Source organism: Megascapheus bottae, chromosome 10 (assembly GCF_031878675.1).
Source record: "Megascapheus bottae isolate mThoBot1 chromosome 10, mThoBot2.hap1, whole genome shotgun sequence".
Classification (NCBI taxonomy): Eukaryota; Metazoa; Chordata; class Mammalia; order Rodentia; family Geomyidae; genus Megascapheus; species Megascapheus bottae.
In genome coordinates, this window is record NC_143518.1 from 33,456,888 (window position 1) to 33,475,776 (window position 18,889).

At 39.5% G+C, this 18,889-nt stretch overlaps 1 protein-coding gene across 1 annotated transcript; it reads right to left on the reverse strand.

Moving 5' to 3' along the window:
- Positions 1-227: 227 nt before the first annotated feature.
- Hsd17b7 (hydroxysteroid 17-beta dehydrogenase 7) lies at positions 228-18,614 on the reverse strand. The gene is made up of 9 exons (XM_090340587.1): positions 18,511-18,614; positions 16,956-17,159; positions 14,940-15,032; positions 13,011-13,125; positions 11,530-11,724; positions 8,341-8,445; positions 7,403-7,459; positions 3,123-3,221; positions 228-1,301 (listed from the first exon to the last, which is right to left on the reverse strand). The coding sequence occupies exons 1-9, from the start codon at positions 18,543-18,545 to the stop codon at positions 1,200-1,202; spliced, it is 1,005 nt and encodes a 334-aa protein (XP_090196713.1). The 5' UTR covers positions 18,546-18,614; the 3' UTR covers positions 228-1,199.
- Positions 18,615-18,889: the final 275 nt, after the last annotated feature.

Genomic DNA, 18,889 nt, shown 5'->3' on the forward strand with positions numbered 1-18,889 from the left:
TTTTCAGGACAAGAGAAGGATCCAGGAGTCACGGGGCTGAGATAATGGAGCCCAGGCGAGAGTGAAAACCAGCCCTACCTGAAGCTTCTCTTCTCCCCTCAAAGGCCCAGGGCCCTCAGGCAGAGCCCTCATTTTCACCTGTAGAATGTCTATCTTCATGAAAAATCTCAACAGCATTAGAGAAACTATAATCAAAACATTTCCCACTTCAAGTTGTATGAAAATCGTGTGACATTGTTCATTTTTATTTGTGCATTCAAAAACTTACTGACTTTAATGCTGGTGATATCTTTGAAAGAAAAAGAAACCAGGTAAGCATTTTAACATATTGTTTATATCCTCAAAGAGACTAGGATGTGGCCCTTTTCAGATATAGTTTTGCTTAACTCTCTAACACATGCAAATTAAGTTAATCACTTTTCTTTCTTTCACCACAGTGCCCCTTATAACCAGCAGATATATGACTAATAGTTATTCATTTAGAAACTTTTATTGAAACTTCATGAGTGAATAATTTTATACTACAAATTTGTAGCCATTAAAAACTCTGATCATGAAAACAAGTTCGTCCCTAGTGAATAAATCTGAAAAATATTGCTGAGTTGAGCCCAATGTTAGCATCTACTATGCCAATAGCAATAAAAATACTTTTAAAATAAGAATAATAATTCAAGTGATCAAGAGACACACATGTTTTCTTCCTGTAATTAACCACAGAGGTACCCCACCACATTAACATTGTTTGGTTTCTACCAGATTTTTTTTAGAAGTAGCATGGAAAAGAAAATAAAGCAAAAGACCACAGGAGGGGAAAACTGCGCATAAGAAAAGGAACTCAGAGAGTGAGCAGTTCCCTCTCCAACCAGGGTGGGTCAAAAGTAAATCCAGGTTGTTGCCTGTGTCATAATTACTGAAGATTGGTGCCTTACCACTTGAATTCGAATTTGCATCCCACCTAGCAGAAGAATATAAACAAATGTTCTTACACCATTCTGGGGACCATTTGTCTGATACTTTTACTTGACTGATCGTTATCTCGTGTACACATGCACACACACACACACACACACACACGTACACATGTGTGGAGAGATAACTCTGGAAGGAAGGGACAGATCATCATAGCACCCTATTTCACAAATGCCACATGCAGAGCCATGTGTCTCAGAATGCATGGGTAGCACTCCAGGGAAGCATCTTCATCGCTGGTGATCTGATTTTCGAAGGGAGCCCTTCACACATTTTTCTAGTTCCAGTAATTTTTGGTAAAACATTTGTGCCCTGTGTTCCTCTATGTCCATCTGGAAAATAAACCAAAAAGAGTGACGATTACAAAGAAAAACTAAAACCAACACTATTACTATAGGAGAGAAGAGAGATTTTATACATACTTCCACATGCAAGAAAATAAGATTCTGTCTTAAGTCACTGTAGTTGTCTAGTCTTGAGTTTCATGCAGAAAATTTCATTTTAACTGATAGGAGAAACAAACTTTCCCTCCACAAAAACACAGCCTAAATGTCAAGAATAGGCCTTCTTAGCAAAACTGAAAGAGTAACAAAGACTCTTTCTAAAAAGTATTTCAATCACATTAGCATTTTTCCATGTTGAAAAAGTTCTATCTTCTAACAGAGGAGAAATCCAACTGCCCCAAACCAACCAAAAGTTAGAATATTTTCTTCACTGAACTTCACAGAATGACAATGAAATACTTTGGTTTGTAGAATTAAACATTTTCTCCCCTTGATACATAAATCAGTCCCATTAGGTAACTATATGGTAAATTCATAACAGTTCTTAGAGCCTAAAAGTAGGCTTATGAATTTATAAAATTTATAATTTGGGATGTTAAAGTGTTATGTACAATTTAGGGGGGAAAAGTCACATAGTTAAGAACAATTTTGGAAATATCATAATTAAACTACTGTAATTTCCTCCCTTCCTCCCTCCCTCCTCTCTCTGTCTTTTATCTGCTTCCCCTGCCCCGCCCCCCACACCATGTCCTTGTACTCTCTGTCTCTGTCTTTCGCTTTGCTCTAGCTTCAGCCTCATGATTCTTCTGTCTTAGCTCTCCTGAGTGCTGGGATTATAAATGTGCCCGCAACACTCAATTTCTCAATCTCCATTTCTTAACTTTTCAACATCTTTACAGGGCTAATGAATTGTGCCACTATTGAAACATGGGAACATAACATGAACCATTTCTCAATTTACTCATCGGGAGCTTCTTACAAATCTTTGCAGAAAACTAGGATCCCAAAGCACAGATTCACTTTTAGTCCATTCATAGCATCTGAATCAATAATTGTGAGGCTTCTGAGATCTTGTGCTACTGGTATAGCACACTGGTATAGTAGACACAGATCCTCATTCAGCTGGAATGTCTTATTTGGACTGAGGTCCAGTTCTGATTTCTGCTAAGGCCTCTTTACAAACTAGGCAGAGAAAAATATGAGGCCAAAGTAAATCCACTTGCAATAAATAGATCTTATATTTGAGAATTACATTTTCCGCTGCCCCAAATTGTAACCATTCGATTTTTTTAGAAGATATACAGAATCTTCAAAACAAATGCAGTATTCATGTGATTTTCCCTAGATTCCACTGCCTGTCTTATCAAACATCAATCTATAAGGCTGATAACTATCCCAAACAGAATTTGAATACTGAAAGGGCCAATAGCTTTACATAGTCTAGAGACTCTATACTTGCTTCAACTGACAATGTGTTTACTGAGTGCTTCTCGTGGGGGAAGAAGGGGAGCTGACCTCCTCACAGAGCTTACAGGCTGACAACAGAGCCCAGTGGGGACTGTTCCATAAGACATATACAGAAAAGCCCATGGATGGAGGCATTGGACCTGGGAATAAGCTGAGATATGAAGGATCTCAGAAGTCAATCAGAATAGTTCATGTAGATAGAGTGAGATTTGGAAAGCTAAGAGGCAGGAAAACAACAAGGACAACCAATAAGAAATGGAAATGGGCCATAGTGATGCCTATGAACAGAGAAAAGAACCAAGGAATGGAATCTGGGCAGCGCTGGGTATGGTCAGGAGCACAGAGCTGGACTGGTCAGTGTAGCAGCAGGCACCCCCAGTGGAACAATGAGAACACCATTACCTTTTGCCTGGTGATATAATTGCTTCCAAAACCTGTGGTAGCACTCATGTATTTGGTCAGAGGGTTGAGAGACTCGGGTTTTTGATGGAACATCCATACCTGGAAAGGAAGAATGCATCAATGATTGGTTTCTTCTGCTCCGGGAGAGTGAGGCTGGTAGAAATTAGTAGTCAGTACTCTGCAGAGTCCTCCAACTAAATCCTAAAGATTCTTTTGAAAATACTCAGCTAACTATGATGATGCCATGAATCACTAGTATAACCCAGAGAAAGAAAGCTTTTTTTTTTTTTTTTAGCATTCTTTTTTGGGTTTTTTTTGGCCAGTCCTGGGGCTTGAACTCCAGGCCTCTGCACTGTCCTTGGGCTTTCTCAAGGCTAGCACTCTACCACTTGAGTCACTGCACCACTCCCAGCTTTTTCTATGTCTATGGTACTGAGGAATCGAATCCAGAGCTTTGTACATGTTAGGTAAGTACTCTACCACTAGGCTAGGCCTTGCTCCTAACCAAATTTCTTTTCTTTTTTTTTTGGTCAGTCGTGGGACTTGAAGCCTGGGCCTGGGCACTGTTCCTGAGCTCTTCAGCTCAAGGCTAGAGCTCTACCTCTTGAGCCACAGCACCATTTCAACTAAGCATTCTTCAAGGTAAGAGAATCATCACACTTTAGCTGTCTTTTCCTTTAATTGCCATATACATTCCATGGCGTGGCATGTACACTACTTATGAAGAGATAATTTCAGTTCATGCCACAGTAAGGTATGCATCGCTTACTGCTGCAATAATAGGAATTGTACATACAGCATTCAAAAGATGTACATGATCTAAAACATTTTCCTCTCTTTCCAATTTTCCAATTAACTGGGTTCTCCCTCTGGAAACAACCACTCTTATTGGTAGCTTTGTATTCTTTCAGAGAAAATCTATTCATTTAAGAGCATTCTCACTTTCTCTTAGTCAAAAGAGAGCATAATTTAGAAATTTTCATGTGACTATGCCTTAGAAGCATTTGCAAATTAGTGTAACAGCTATGTCATTCTTTCCAAAAGTTGACCATAAGCTATTTCTAACTAAAGGCATACAGGTTGTTTCTGGTCTTTTTTTTTAATTGTCGGGGTAATGAATAGGGAGGATACAGTTACATTCCTCAGGTAGTAGGTATGTTATTTCTCACACCCTTTCTCATGTTTTTGTCCCCATTTCCCTTTCCCCACCCCCTCCCACTCATATTGTTTTCCCCCTTGTTTCTGGTCTTTCTGTTACAAATTCTACTGCACAAAATTCTTCTTGTGAAAGATTAAATATAAATACCCAAGGTGGATCTGCTGGGTGAAGAGTATGTAGATTGAATATTGATTGGCCTCGGCCAAAGAGTGCTCGATGAAACTGTATTTACTTACTTTGCTCCCAACAATGTAGAAAAGTTCTCATTTCCACATACCTTTGCAAATAGAGTGCATTGTCCAATTCCCTAATCTTTGCTAATCTGAGTTGTTTTTTTTTTTAAAAAAAAAACAACTTTTAATCAAAAAAATATTTTTGTCTGCTAGTACTGGGAGTCGAGCTTAGAGCTCAAACGTTCAGTGATTTTATTTCATTTTTCAGGGAAGGTCTCACTTTTACCAGAGTCCAGACTCAGATTGTAACTTCTTACCTCTGCCTCACATGTAACTAGGATTATAGATATGAATCACCATGAGTGGTTTGCTCTTTGAGATAGTCTCACTTTTATTTTTCTTGGGCCAGCAACTGTAATGCTTTTATTTCAGCCTTCCAAATAGCTGGGATCACAGATATGAGCCACCACACTTAGCTTAATTACACATTCAATTTGCATTTCTCTTTATCTGAGTCATCTTTAGCATCTTTTCACATGACTGCAACAGTTCAGAAACTCCCTGTCCTTTGCTCATCATCCCAGTAGACTGATTTTCCTAAGTTGCTGAAACTCCTTAGCTACTAAAATATCTAGCCTTTTATCTATGATTGACAGATATGTTTCTTGCACTTGTCAGTCTGGGGGTTTTATTTAGAGTGGGGATTTTGAAACATGCAAGTTTTTAAATTTTTAGTCGAAATATTCAGCCTTTTACAGTTTCTACAATGAAACTAGTTACAACTGCCTCATCTTTTATTCCAGAAATTTTATATTTTAATTTTTAATATTTAATCTAACTCAGCTGCAACATTATTTTCATGTAAGAAAAGACCCTAATCTAACTCTCGAAAACATTTACTGAGTAACTCATCTCTTCCTCTGATTATGGAATGTCATCTTCATCATATACTAAATCTCTGAACATTTGTGGGCCATTTCTGAGCTTTCTATTTTCTTCCGCTTATTGGACACCTTCCCTTTTTTTTAAGGTAATTCTTTTATTGTAATTAGTAAAAGGGTTACATGATATTTGCCAGATAGAAGGTGCATTAATTCACATACATTGATACCCTTTCACATGTCTTGGTACCCATTTCCCTCCCCCTCACACCCCCCACCCGTCTTGGTTTTCACCCCTTCCCTATCAAATTTCAAATAACCAAATACAAATAAATTCAATATATCAGATAACAAAGTGAGATACTGTAACAATATGAGATAACCAAGGGACAGCAAAGGAGATGAGAGGACACCTTCCCTTTTAAACAAGATGTTTTAGGTGTCTCAAGATCAAGTTCAAGATCCCCTTTTAAGGCGACTTCACCAGAGACTGAAAAAAGACTGATGTTCCTCAGGCTGAGTGCTTGAATGGGCAGCCATACTTACCAGCACCTACAACTATCGCTAGGTGGCTGGTATGAAGGCAACAGCATTTTAGGAAATTACAGGAAGGTCACCCTGATTTCTTTCTGAACAATGATAGTCACACTGTCCATTCTATTCAAATCCAGCCTCCTCAGACCTATATCAACCCCACTCAGTAAGCAAAAGACTTCCCAGCCCCTCACCAGTCCTGCTATCTGACTATGCATAAGAGCATTCTATTACAGGATATCTACTTTATGGATTTTTTTCTTCTAAATATAATACTAAGCCATTTAGTCAGATATTTTCATCTTCTAAATACCCCACACACTGAAACTGAACACATCCTTCTCTCAGATTTGATTTTCAGTGTGCAGATGGGCAGAACGAATACCCTTCTAAAGGAGTATATCAACTATATTAAGAATCAATGTAAACTGGGCAAGGTGGCTCACACCTGTGATCCTAGTTACTCAGGAGGCTGAGATCTGAGGATCAAGATTCAAAGCCAGCCCGGGCATAAAAGGACTTGAGACTCTTTATCTCCAATTAATCGCTAGAAAATGGAAAGTGGGGCTTGGCTCAAGGGTAGGTTGGTAGCCTTGAGCTGAAGAGCTCAGGGATAGCACCAAGGCCAACTTCAAGGACCATGACCCACAAAAATAAATAAATAAATATTTTTTTTAAAAAGAATCAACTTAAATATATAACTTCTACAGCCAATCCTATAGTAAATGCATATGACTCTGTAATGCCTACCAAAACAAGAGCTCCACGCCAATTCCCTTCTTATTTTCCTCAGTTAAACTGAAGTTGACATTATAACATAAGACTCGCAAGTTCCCAGGATGATGAGAAAAAAAAATCCTGAAGGAGCACAAAGGAAGGAGTGAGCACACAAAGGACTGATGGTAACACAATGACAATCCAACCAGATGCTGAGAAGAACAAATGACAAGTTTTATCTTGGATAAGAATTGTGACATATCCTCAGAGGAGGCCTGTAAGGTCTGGGGCCCTTCAGCTTGAAAACTGCTCAGGAGCCTCACTTTAATGTAGCAGAAATGTGTACTAAAATTCAAAAATAATGTTTCTATTTTCTTCCACTCATCCAACACCCTCCCTTTTAAACAATATGTTTTAGGTGTCTCAAGATCAAGTTCAAGCTTGAAATGCATGCAATCCATTACGCGGTGTGACTTAAGGAAATCCAGGTTTTCCAATAAGGGATAGATGAAATAAACATGGTTACTCCTCTTCCACTGGAAATCACTCCCTGAATGCCACCATCTTGCTTTCTGCAGTCTGTCCCCGAGCTGCTAGTATATCTTGCTTTCTTTATAATCTTGGTAACCAGTACCATGGTAGATGTCAAATTTCAAAACTGATTCCTAATCTTCTGCATCTAGAGTGATGATCTACCTTAGTCCCAAATAGAACTGTGATAATCCACACAGCATGTTCTTTTATTCTCTTTTCAGTAACCTGACAGTTACATCCACTAAACCTTTATAGAAGCTGCTAAAATCTTTAGTGACTTACCAGTACTTCTGCTCCATTGTATGGTGTCAGAGTGAAAGAATTTGCAAAAAAACGAAGCTGAGGAAAAGAACAGACATTTTGAAGTGGTTTAGAACAGTTACAAAAGAACTATTCACTTATATCTTATTGAAAAAACTCACATTTCTAATGATAAACTAATATTTCTGAGTATCCAAAAATTCACTTAATTTCTTCCTCTGCAAGTAATACTTTTAGCATAAAACATCTTTTTATTTCTGATTTTTTTTCTAGGCCTGTCATAATGGACAACCATTTCTTCCTGACACTTAATAGGAGATACACTTCCTAAAAGAAGCATTTTGCAATGTGTGCTGAAGAAACAGTCATCTCCTGAGATTCTTAAAAGAAATGATCACACAATGTGCAATCACCCTGACCTTGAAATATTTTTTATTTTGTTTTGTATTTTGTGGTCCTGGGGCTTGACCTCGGTCTGGCCCTTGGCACAGACAGTCCCTGAGACTCTTTGTGCTCAAGACTAGCATAATACTACTTGACTTCTGGCTTTTTTGACTAGTTTATTAGAGATAAGAGTCTCACAGATGTTCCTGCCCAGGCTGGCCTCAAACTGTGATCCTCAAATCTCTGCCTCCTGAGTACCCAAGATTACAGACATGAAGCCACCATGTGCTCAGCCTTGAGAACATTTAATGAACACACTGAAGTCTCAGAGAAATCCAGGTTAACATTGCTTAACGCAGTTTTCCAAAAATTCTGTGATTAACTCTTGGATGTGTAGTGCATGACTGAAGAAAAGAATTTTAGGTACTAGAGAAATGGTAATACCATTTCTCTTGATGTTACATAACGTAACATCAAGAAGTTCATATCCAGATCTGCCATGTTCTGATTTTATTTTTGTAATCATTCCTCAACTGCTAAATTAAAAAAAAAGTATTCAGTACTCAAGTACTCACTATCCATATAATTGGCAGCAATAGTGTCCACATAAAGGGAGGTAGAATTCCGTAGGTCAGATTGGTCATTACCGTTCCTGGGCACACCACACCAGAATACAGACCCTGGAAGCAGACAGGGGATATGATAAGATTTTGATGCAATGTACATTACCTCTTTTAACTATATTAGTTAATTACAAGATTCACACATTTAAGTCAGAAAGCCAGGGGATGAAGAATTTGTGCTTTGAGTTATTGGGGAGACGTAGGAGAAAAGCAAGGGAAGGGGTATCAATGTTCAAGAAGTAGTGTACCCCCTACCTGACAAATGTAACTGTAAGCCCTCTATATATCACCCTGATAATTTTTTTAAAAAAGAAAAAAAATTGAGTAGACTATTTTAGCTTAAGAATCATGTGCGGATTGGATACTTAGATGAATTATTGAATTGTAAACCTCTCATACAACTTTTTGAAGTTCAGAAAAAAATAAATAAAATACAAATATTTTTAAAACTACAGAATATAGAGAAAATGAATGTTAAAAAAAAAATCATGCCAGGTGTGGTGGCTCATGCCTGTAATCCTAGCTACTCAGGAGGCTAAGATTTGAGGATCAAGATTCAAAGCCAGCCAGGGCACAAAAGGAACTGAGACTCTTATCTCCAATTAACCTCTATAAAATGGGAAGTGGGGCTTGGCTTGAGGGTAAGTTGGTAGCCTTGAGCCTTGAGCTGAAGAACAATGCCCAGGCCTAGGGGTAAGGTGATAGCCTTGAGCTGAAGAGCTCAGGGACAGCACCCAGCCCCCCCCCCTCTCTCCCCCTCCCTCCCTTCCTCCTTCTTCTTCTTCTTCTTCTTCTTCTTCTTCTTCTTCTTCTTCACACACACACACACACACACACACACACAATCATATGGGGCTGGGAGCATAGCCTAGTAGTAGAGTGCTTGCCTAGCATGCATAACGCCCTGGGTTCAATTTCTTGGTACCACATACACAGGAAAAGCCAGAAATGGCACTGTAACTCAACGGGTAGAGTGCTAACCTTGTGCAAAAGGTATCCAAGGACAGTGCCTAGGCCCTGAGTTCAAGCCACAGGACTTGAAATAAAATCTATATTCTCAAGAACTTATAAAGAATTACCAATCTTGAAGCTGGGGGAGGGACAAAGTAGGATTTGGATACCTAAGTTTCACTTACTGTTAGGTTAGTGGAAGATCCGTTTATGAATCCTAATAAGCACTTAAGATTAAAAAATACTCAGAGTACAGTCTTTGCATTTAAAAAGTTTCCGATTCTTATATAATTCCCTATAGATACAAAAGACCCCTATCTCTCTCTAGATAGCTAGAATATCTATAAATCAGATCCTTATTATAAGACTCCTCATTTTAGAAAGTTCTGTTCCAGGAAGAGAGCCCTTCCTAACACACAGCTTATGTTAACAAGAATGCTAGGTCATGTACAGTCAGCTCTATGCACTAGGATTGCTTTTACTATTTTAATTTATTTTTTAACTCCATTTTCTATTGCTTTCTACAATGATTACTTTAACTTATATCTTTATTTTTTGTCTCGTTCTTTTCTTTTAAATAGGAAGTGTAGGTGTGACACAGATTGATGGCCCGCAGAAGATAAATGGTTTCCTTCCTTTAATTAGTGCTGCAGTGGCTGGAAAGTCCCTGGCACAGCTCATCTTTGTCAAGATCACGAAGATCTCCTGGATTTACCATCTGAGCAAAAGTCAAGAGATGAGATTCATCATTATAGCTCAAGCATTCTGCCCAAGAGAGTACCATATCTTGTACCAAAGATAGTTTTAAAAAAAATTCTTATTCCGGGAAATATCTGGAGCAGGAGCAGTTAGGGACTACTTAGTTCTGAATGATTAATCTTTGAACTAAATTCTAGGGGATTCAACATGGATAACTTCCTGATATGGATAAGCAAAAGAAATAAAGAAACAGTCTTAGCCAAGACTGCAGTTTCTTCACATGCTTATTACATAGGACTAATTGAGAATTCCTGAGAATGTCAGGAATTTATATGAACTGACAATTCATATTTTAATTGTGTTGATACTAAGAATGTATATGGCTTGCTTGGGGGACCATTGGTGGGTAATCAAAATCTTCAGGGTCCAAATACAGAACTTAACGAGGATTCCAACAATAGAAGACTTCAGTAGAAATCCCCTAATGTAGATCTTTCTACATTTCTTTCCTCTATGCCCAGGAGGAATCGTCACAGACTCTTGGAAGCCAACCTCAACAGTTTAGGAGAAAGCAACATTAACTAAATGTCTCTCTTTCTCTCTATAGAAAATGAAATCTCAAAATCTTACTTAACACCTGAAACTTAAATAAAATCCCAGAGCTTTTTTTTTATGGCAGGAAAATCTTGGCCTCATATTCTAGAAGGAAATCCCCAGACTACAAAGGAACAATTGCAAGCAAGTTTTCCTTTCTCTTAAGACATGTCAAAAGGGGTGACATTGTTCCAAAAGAAATGCACTCATTACCTGTATAACTGTAACCTTTCTGTATATCACAATAATAACAAAAATATATTTAAAAAAAAGAAATGTCAGAAGAAGGTTCATAATTGGACATACAATGAACCCAAGGCTCATACACTGAACTCAAGCTATGGTAACAGTCAATGTATGAATAACACACGCATGTTTCTACACACATATAAATATCCCACAAATCCCACATATATGCTCATACATACATGCACACACTCACAAGATCCATCTATGTAATATGCATAGCCATATGTTGAACACACATACACATAGACATAGACACATATATGTATATACATATATGTAGACATACCCATATACACACATATACATCCAAAAATAGGAATAATCAAACCCAACTAGCTACAACAGAGAAAGTACCAAATATAACACACATAGAGAATATAGCACCTGAAAATATCAAGCACTTAAACAGTGGCTGTTGCTATGGTCAGTGGTGTGGCAGTCAGAAGAGTTCCTGAAGGTTATAGAACAGTAAATGAAGCACCACACATGCCTAAAGACCAGGAGTTAAGTATCTCTGCCTTAAAGCTTTTATGCACACTAACTCAGCCTACATTACAACAGTTAGTGGGAATCCAGCCCCATGGGAAATCAGCAGTTAAATCAGAAAACACCACACTGTTATTTCTTTATCATGGAGGGAGGCCGAACCTTCTGGTTGAAGTTCCTGTTCAGAGCCACACTCAGAAGGTCAGTGGCATATTTGGAAGAGCTGTAGGGCTCCTGGCCTTTCCTGTGCTGGATGTCCTCAAGGCTGAAATTCGATTTCTTCGCATTGCGTGATGACGTCCAGATGAGCTGAGATGGACTGTCACCGTAACACAGGAGGGGTTCCAGCTCCCGAATCTGAGTAGAAGAAAAAAAGTAGAAAATTATTCAAGACCTACTAAGAGATATAAGGTAACAGTTTTGATATTATTATTTGTATATAATGAAAAAAAGTAATTAGTAAATGGATGGAAGAAGAGGAAGCTGATGTCACAACAGAAGGCTAGGATGACCCATGCCCTAACAGACCAGGGTTAGTGACATAAGAGTAACTCAACATCTACAGTAAAATATTTATAACTATGTACACACATATACTTATCTTCTTCATCCCGAGGGCCTAGAAGCAATTGATATTTCAGTAGTAACAAATTCTAGATCTTGACCTCTAGTAACAATTCTCCAGTAACAGTAATTAGATCTCCTTAAGAAACTAACTCCAGAACCAAGTTAAGATGCATACAAAATCAGCTTTAGAGTTCCATCTAGAGCCTACAACAAGACAGTGTTCAAATCAAAAGCAGAAAACAATAATGATGGGGTATGTCCAAGAGACAGAGATGTCAAACTGAAAAATATTACATATTATTTACAGCTTCAGAATAGCAAATACGCCTCCATTACCCCTAGGAATATAACAATGAATTGAATACATACATTTACAACATGGAGAAGAGACAAATTTCCCTAGCAGAAAAGTTTCAGATAGTTCCTATAGATAACCACTCTTAAGGAAGCAGACCTTAAGTGTAGGCTACTTACTGCAACTTTCTTACAAAGAATATAGTATTCAGTAGGGAAAAGGACAAAGAAAATGAATGACTTTACAATGGAGAAAACAAATACTGCCTCCAACTATGGGATGGAGGCGAATATCAACCTTGGTAAGTCACATTGAGTGTGTATACTCTGTCATGAGAATGATGTTCCACTTACACTGCCCTCTTCCTGACACAGATTTCCCAGTGCAATCATGAGACACACCTCAGTGAATCCCACCTAAGGGACAGTCCACCGAACACCTAGACCACATTCTACACATTGCCCTCAAAAACAAGCAATGTCTATAAAACAGTCACAGCTAAGGAGCGCCTGAGGAGTCGGGACTACAGAATGTAATGTGATGTCTTGGATGAAGTCCCAGAACTGAAAAATGGACAGGAGGCAAAAGTTGAGCAATTGAATAAGGTCTAGAATTTAGTGAAGAAGCATGTGTCAATGTCATTGATTTTGAGTACTGGATGAAACTAATACAGAATATTAATCATAGAGGAAACTGAACAATACATCACTGTCACATGTCCGTGAAAGCCCTCAAGAGCACAGCACAAAGGATAGGTTTAATAAGCCCAAAGTTGTTTTACCAGCATAAAGTGGCCGAAGACATTGGTTTCAAATACCTCCTGAAACCCATCTGCAGTGACCCTGTCATTCTGGGTCAACAGTCCATCAGCTGTGGAAAACACGTGAATCACATTTCTGAAACAGAAGACAGAGGTGTCACTTTTCAAAGCACCTCTAACTGACCATTGAAGATGCTTCCTCTGCAACCCAACTTCAAACCGTACCCCACCAACACATGCACACACTACATTTGCTGCTTCTGTTATGACAGGAATAAACAAGGACTATGTTTCAGATCAGATGATTGTATAAAATGAGATGATACATTGCCTTCTCCACCCATTCACAGATACACTTAACAAACTTACAGTTTAAACTACCAGAAGAAACCTGAATCTCTTAAAATCCTGTTGCCAGTGCTCTCTTCACCTGCTTCTAACTCACATTACAAGTACATGGTCTTAAAGAATGAATAGTTATGACAGTAAGAAAAAAAATTTCACTTGCACCAAACATATTAAACTGCTGAAATGTTTAAGGTTATCCCTCACCAGGAATTATTAGCACATTGAACATACTAACTACAGGGGTTGCTTAGAGGTCAATTTAGTAAGCCAAAACTAGTGTGATATTTGTATATAGTTTAGGTTTTGGTGGTACTAGGGTTTTAACTCAAGGCTTTACACCTAGGCAGATATGTAATCTGCCACTCTGAGTCACATCCTTAGCCCTTTTGCTCTGGTTGTGTATTTGGGTTTTTTGTTTCGTTTTGCTTTGCTTTTATTTTTGTTGTTGTTGTTTGTTTGACTAGTCCTATGGCTTGAACTCAGGGCCTGGTGCTATCCCTGAGGTTTTTTGCTCAAGGCTGGTGTTCTGCCTCTTGAGCCATGGCTCCACATCTTACTTTTTTAACGTATTTAATTGGCGATAAGAGTCTCCCAGACTTTCCTGCCTGGCTTCAAACTATAATCCTCAGATCTCACCCCCTGAGTAGCTACAATTACAGTGAGGAGCCACCAGTGTGCCAGGTTTTCTCTGGTTATTTTTGAGATAGGGTCTCATTTTTGGCCTAGGCCAGCCTTGACCACAATCCTAGTTACACTTTTCCTGATTTATCTGGAATGACAAGTATATACCACTATATCTAGTTTCTTCTGTTGAGATGGGACATGAGAATTTTTTTTCTGGCCCGGCCTACCCAAGAAGCAGAATCCTCCCTATCTCAGCCTCCAATGTAGCTGGAATGACAGGCATATACCACACATTCAGCTATTGATTGAAATGGAGTATCACAAGTTTTTCGTGGGCTGGCCTCACACCATGATCTTCCTGACCTCTACCTCCCCAAGTTAGCTGGATTACAGGAATGGGTGATAAGTGTCTGGCCTTTGCTTCCATGGAAGGAAAGCAAAGCGAAGTATTGGTGTAGCAAGAAAAGTAAAACCAGTAAGAATGACTATTTGTGAGTAAGTATACTGGGTTGCATATATGCTGGCTTTGGGGGTAAACATTTCTGAAAACTACTGCAGGAATGTGGGTGGAGACTCTCACAGGTAGACATTAGTTCCCTACACTTCCTCCACCTACTGGGCAATGCACTGACAAACAGGTGCTTCTCCAAAGCAGCCTTCCTCGGTTTTAGAGTCTCAGAACTCTGCCTAGGTTAGCCATGTTCTTGCTAATAGGCACATTCAAACAACCAGAGCTGAGATCCTGAAATATCTGACATGTGACATGGAATGCCACAGAACCATGTGACTTGTGTATTTGGCATGGAAGATGAGTGAGTACTCTTCATTCACACTATGGAAGGATCCCCTACTGGGTCACCATCCTTCACAATACCCTCTTACTTTCCACCCCCCAATTCAGGCCACCAAAGACAAAAAGTTTAGGCAGAAAAGTGAACACTGTCCTTTCAATCAGTTCATTTAGAAAACAGAAATTACCTTGAAAAGAGGCTAGACAAAACTGCTTTCAAATTTAGCTGTGGACTGGGCATGATCCCAGCATTTAGGTATACATAATCTAATCTTTGAAACCTGCAAGTAAAACATCAAAATAACACAGTTAGAATAACCAAGATAAGACTGCATCCTCTATCTCCAGAATGCAGAAAATCTGGGGACAGAAAACATGCTGAGCAAATTTCAATGGGTACTGCCTGCTAAATAACATTTGGGTTGCAACATGTCCGTTATTTCTAATCAACAGTTTTTCTTTAGCTATAATAAATATCTGAGTATCTTTTATTAACCCATAGAAATTCCCATAGACTTGAAGTCCAATCTTCTCTACAAATTCTTTTTTTTTTTTTTTTTTGCCAGTCCTGGGCTTGAGCTCAGGGCCTGAGCACTGTCCTTGGAGTTTCTCAAGGCTAGAGCTCTACCACTTGAGCCTCAGCACCACTTCCGGCTTTTTTTCTATGTATGTGGTACCGAGGAATTGAACCCGGGTCTCCATGCATGCTAGGCAAGCACTTTAACCACTAGGCCAAACTCCTGGCCCGATCTACAAATTCTTCTACCCTGGGTGCGACCGATGAAGTACTGCGGTAATCCTCTACTAAATCTATCTTCCTGCTAGTCTTACAAAGTTTTCTGACTTTAAAACCACTTCACATTTTCCATATTGATATCTGAAATTATACATAATGTTTAGCATACCTAACCTAATCTATCAGTGCTGGAATTTGAATGCTAAGACATCTGACAAAACAGAAGACATAAACCTATGACTCTATAGATATAATGTTTTACTACATAAATTAATATGTATCTATGATAAACAAACCCTTAGCCTAATTTTGATTAAGTTCTAAAAACTATGTGCCAGTGATTGTATATAGAGATTCCCTTCTTGAACACTCGTTTGTTAAACATGTCATTTGAAATATGATGTAAAAATCAATGTTAATAAATTCTTTAATAACAGAAGACATAGGGAAATTATTCAGTGATCGTGGATTGGAGCTATAAATTGCAAAATGATAAAAATTTCCTGTATGATTATGAGACTGTAAAGCTAAAGGGGATAAGGTACTCTTTGTAGGCGCTGGGAGGATACTGTTAAGTACAGATTTGACTTTTTCATTCTTAAACCTACATGAGCCTTAATCTAAGTGTTCTCCTTTTGAACTAGTAAGACAAGTAGAGTCTGAGTCCATGATGCTCACATACACCAGACACATTCAGAATACATCCCAGAATTCTAAGCAACACACAAGGTCCTCTGTATAACCCATGACAAGTCCATAGATACTAAAAGTTGACCTTGAAATATAGAAAATATAGTTGTCAGTATGGATGGCATAGAAGTATTTCTTGATCATCTTGTAAATAATTAACAGCCAAATGGAAGTGATTACAAACTGAATATTTAAAATGACGGGATTGTTACCACTGGGTCATTGCTTCAAGTGTCACAAAGACAATGCTTCCATCTACTGTTGGTTACTCCATTGTCTCATTCATATACTTTCCTGTATGGATTGTCACCTGTTTTGCTAGGCATGAAGACGAAATGTTTAGCAAGGTATAAAAATTGCACTAAAGCTCCAAATTAAGTTCTAGCTTCAGTAAAAGAATATACTTAACATATACTATAAAATGAAATGACTGACACAGTTGCTGTCTTCTGGATGAAACTGAAATCGCTATCAACTTTCACCTATCAACTAGAAAAGAGGTACTGGCACTCTACCATATGAATCATGGCTCTACTTTGTGTTTTTTGCTGGTTAATTGGAGATAAGAGTCTCATAGACGTTCCAATCCGGGCTAGTAAACCACAAGCCTCAGATCTCAGCCTTCTGAGTAGTTAGGATTATAGGTGTGAGCCACCAAGGTCCTGCTTAGAATAACTTCTACTGTATTTGCTCATTGTTCAGACTTTCTTAACCTGCTTTATTACATGAAATGGTATACTACATCTTCACATCAAAGAAACGTGTCAACAATACATACCTTTGCTTTAATACTTTGGCAGCCCAGATCACTGACTTCAAGTTGCTGACATCTACCTGCACAGTGCTGACCTCCGCGGTAGGGTGAGAGGCTTGCAGGGCTGCACAGACAGCTTCAGCCTTACTCATGTTCCTGCAGGCCAGACACAGGTGCAGCTCATCATCTTCAGCCAACAGCCTCTTGCAAAGAGCTAGGCCAATGCCACTGGAAACACAATGCAGACCAGGATGTGGTTAATTGAGATTCCAAATGAAGGTATTTCTCTCTGATCCATATGAGCTTCAGTGAGGAGGAGCCCAGGCACACAGAAAATATTCAAAACTGAGGAATTCCCTAGTCCAATAGCCACTGCACAGGATGAGAACCCAGTTTGTTTGTCCCATTGCAAAAAAAGTTCAATGGCACAGTGTCTGACTTTTGTTTATACTTACCATGTTTTCATAAAAGTGAATCAATAGATGACACGAAAGTGCTTTTTAAAAAATAAATGAACATCACGTTAGTTGTATCTGTATGTATACATGTTTTGCTTGCTGTCTATGTTCCTCATGGGCCAGGCTCCTCCTGTCTATAATACCACCTCCATTACAAAAAACACCAAGAATGCAGGGATGGATGAGGCTCTCAGAACATAGCAGGGGCCAAATACAATCAACCAGTATGACTGAATAATCAATGGAAAGGGGAAGACCTCACATAACTAAGCAGAAGATAAGAATAATAGTAGGTAGGAACCAGAAGAGAGAAGCAGGAAGTCATATACTTCTGAAAGACTTTAAATAAACTTCAAAAGGATATTATAAAAATGCCCAGTAGATGGAGAAAGCAGTCAGACCACCCTGAATAACTGCAGTGAAAACCTGGATATGAAATCTTCCAAGGCTAAATGCAGGTAAACAGAATCCCATAAAAAAGTCTAGAACCATCAGTAATTTGTTCCCCCGTCAATAAGAGTATGACATACGCGTACACAATGGGACATATCACCATATATGCGAGAGAAAATCATAATCAATCCTAAAGATTTATACTCAAAGGAGAGGGCACAAACAAAACCCTACCAAGCTGGTTACCAGGACTATGCTTTAACAAGAGGATACATTTTCCTATAAAGTATATATGATGTGCTGGATGGAATGTGATTTTTTCCCCTCCCCTAATTTTCATGAATGTTGAACTCAAAACACCTGGAGTACAGGACACAGCCAAGAGGCCAGAAACTTTGGGCAAGTCATAGGCAGAGGGCAGAGTGCAGGTGGAAAGCTCCAGTTCTTCTCCAGTTCGCTGCAAAGCTGATCGCTATCTGAGGCTCGCGTTCTCCGTTCCACTGTCATGTTTAATTCAAAGCATCACTTTCTGGGTACCTCACACACGCACACACACACACACACACACACACACACACACACACGCACACACACACCCGTGAGAGAGCCAGCGAATGGAGGATCTGGGCTCGAGTCTCCCACTCAGGCGGGGCAGAGTCAAGAGTGGACGCCACGGGGGACGTCTGCACTCCGCAACTCAGCCTCGGCAATCCCGAAGGCGTCCTCACCTGCTCGCGCCAGTGATCAAAACCACCTTGCGCATCTTGTCAGGCTGCAGGATTGGAAGGTTCCCGGGACGCTGGTCTCAGTGGTCGAAAACCCCCGGAGTCCTAGGCCCCACCTCCCCGCCCTGCCCACTCGCATCCCCACCAATCAGAGACCGGGAATGTCCCGCCTCTCCTGACGTCATCCACTCTGACCCGGACTCGCTAACACCACTCCTGCGTCGCTAGGCCGCGCCCTCGTCCGATGAGACGAGGGGCGGAGCCTCGTGACGCGTACGTCTCAACCGATCCGGGAAGGCCACGCCTCCCGGCATCCGCCCTTGACGGCTCGGGCTCGATGTGTTTGTGTGGTGGGAGCGCGCGCCGCCGGAAGAAGGCTCTG

What these genes read in the sequence shown, in the direction of transcription:
- Hsd17b7 (XM_090340587.1), bottom strand. Translation starts at nt 18,545, where the DNA reads ATGCGCAAGGTGGTTTTGATCACTGGCGCGAGCAG. An exon ending in TCTTCGGCCACTTTATGCTG is followed by an intron (nt 11,725 to 13,010) that starts GTAAAACAACTT and finishes TCTTCTACTCAG; the next exon opens with ATTCGGGAGCTGGAACCCCT. An exon ending in ACAGGAACTTCAACCAGAAG is followed by an intron (nt 8,446 to 11,529) that starts GTTCGGCCTCCC and finishes GTCTGCTTCCAG; the next exon opens with GGTCTGTATTCTGGTGTGGT.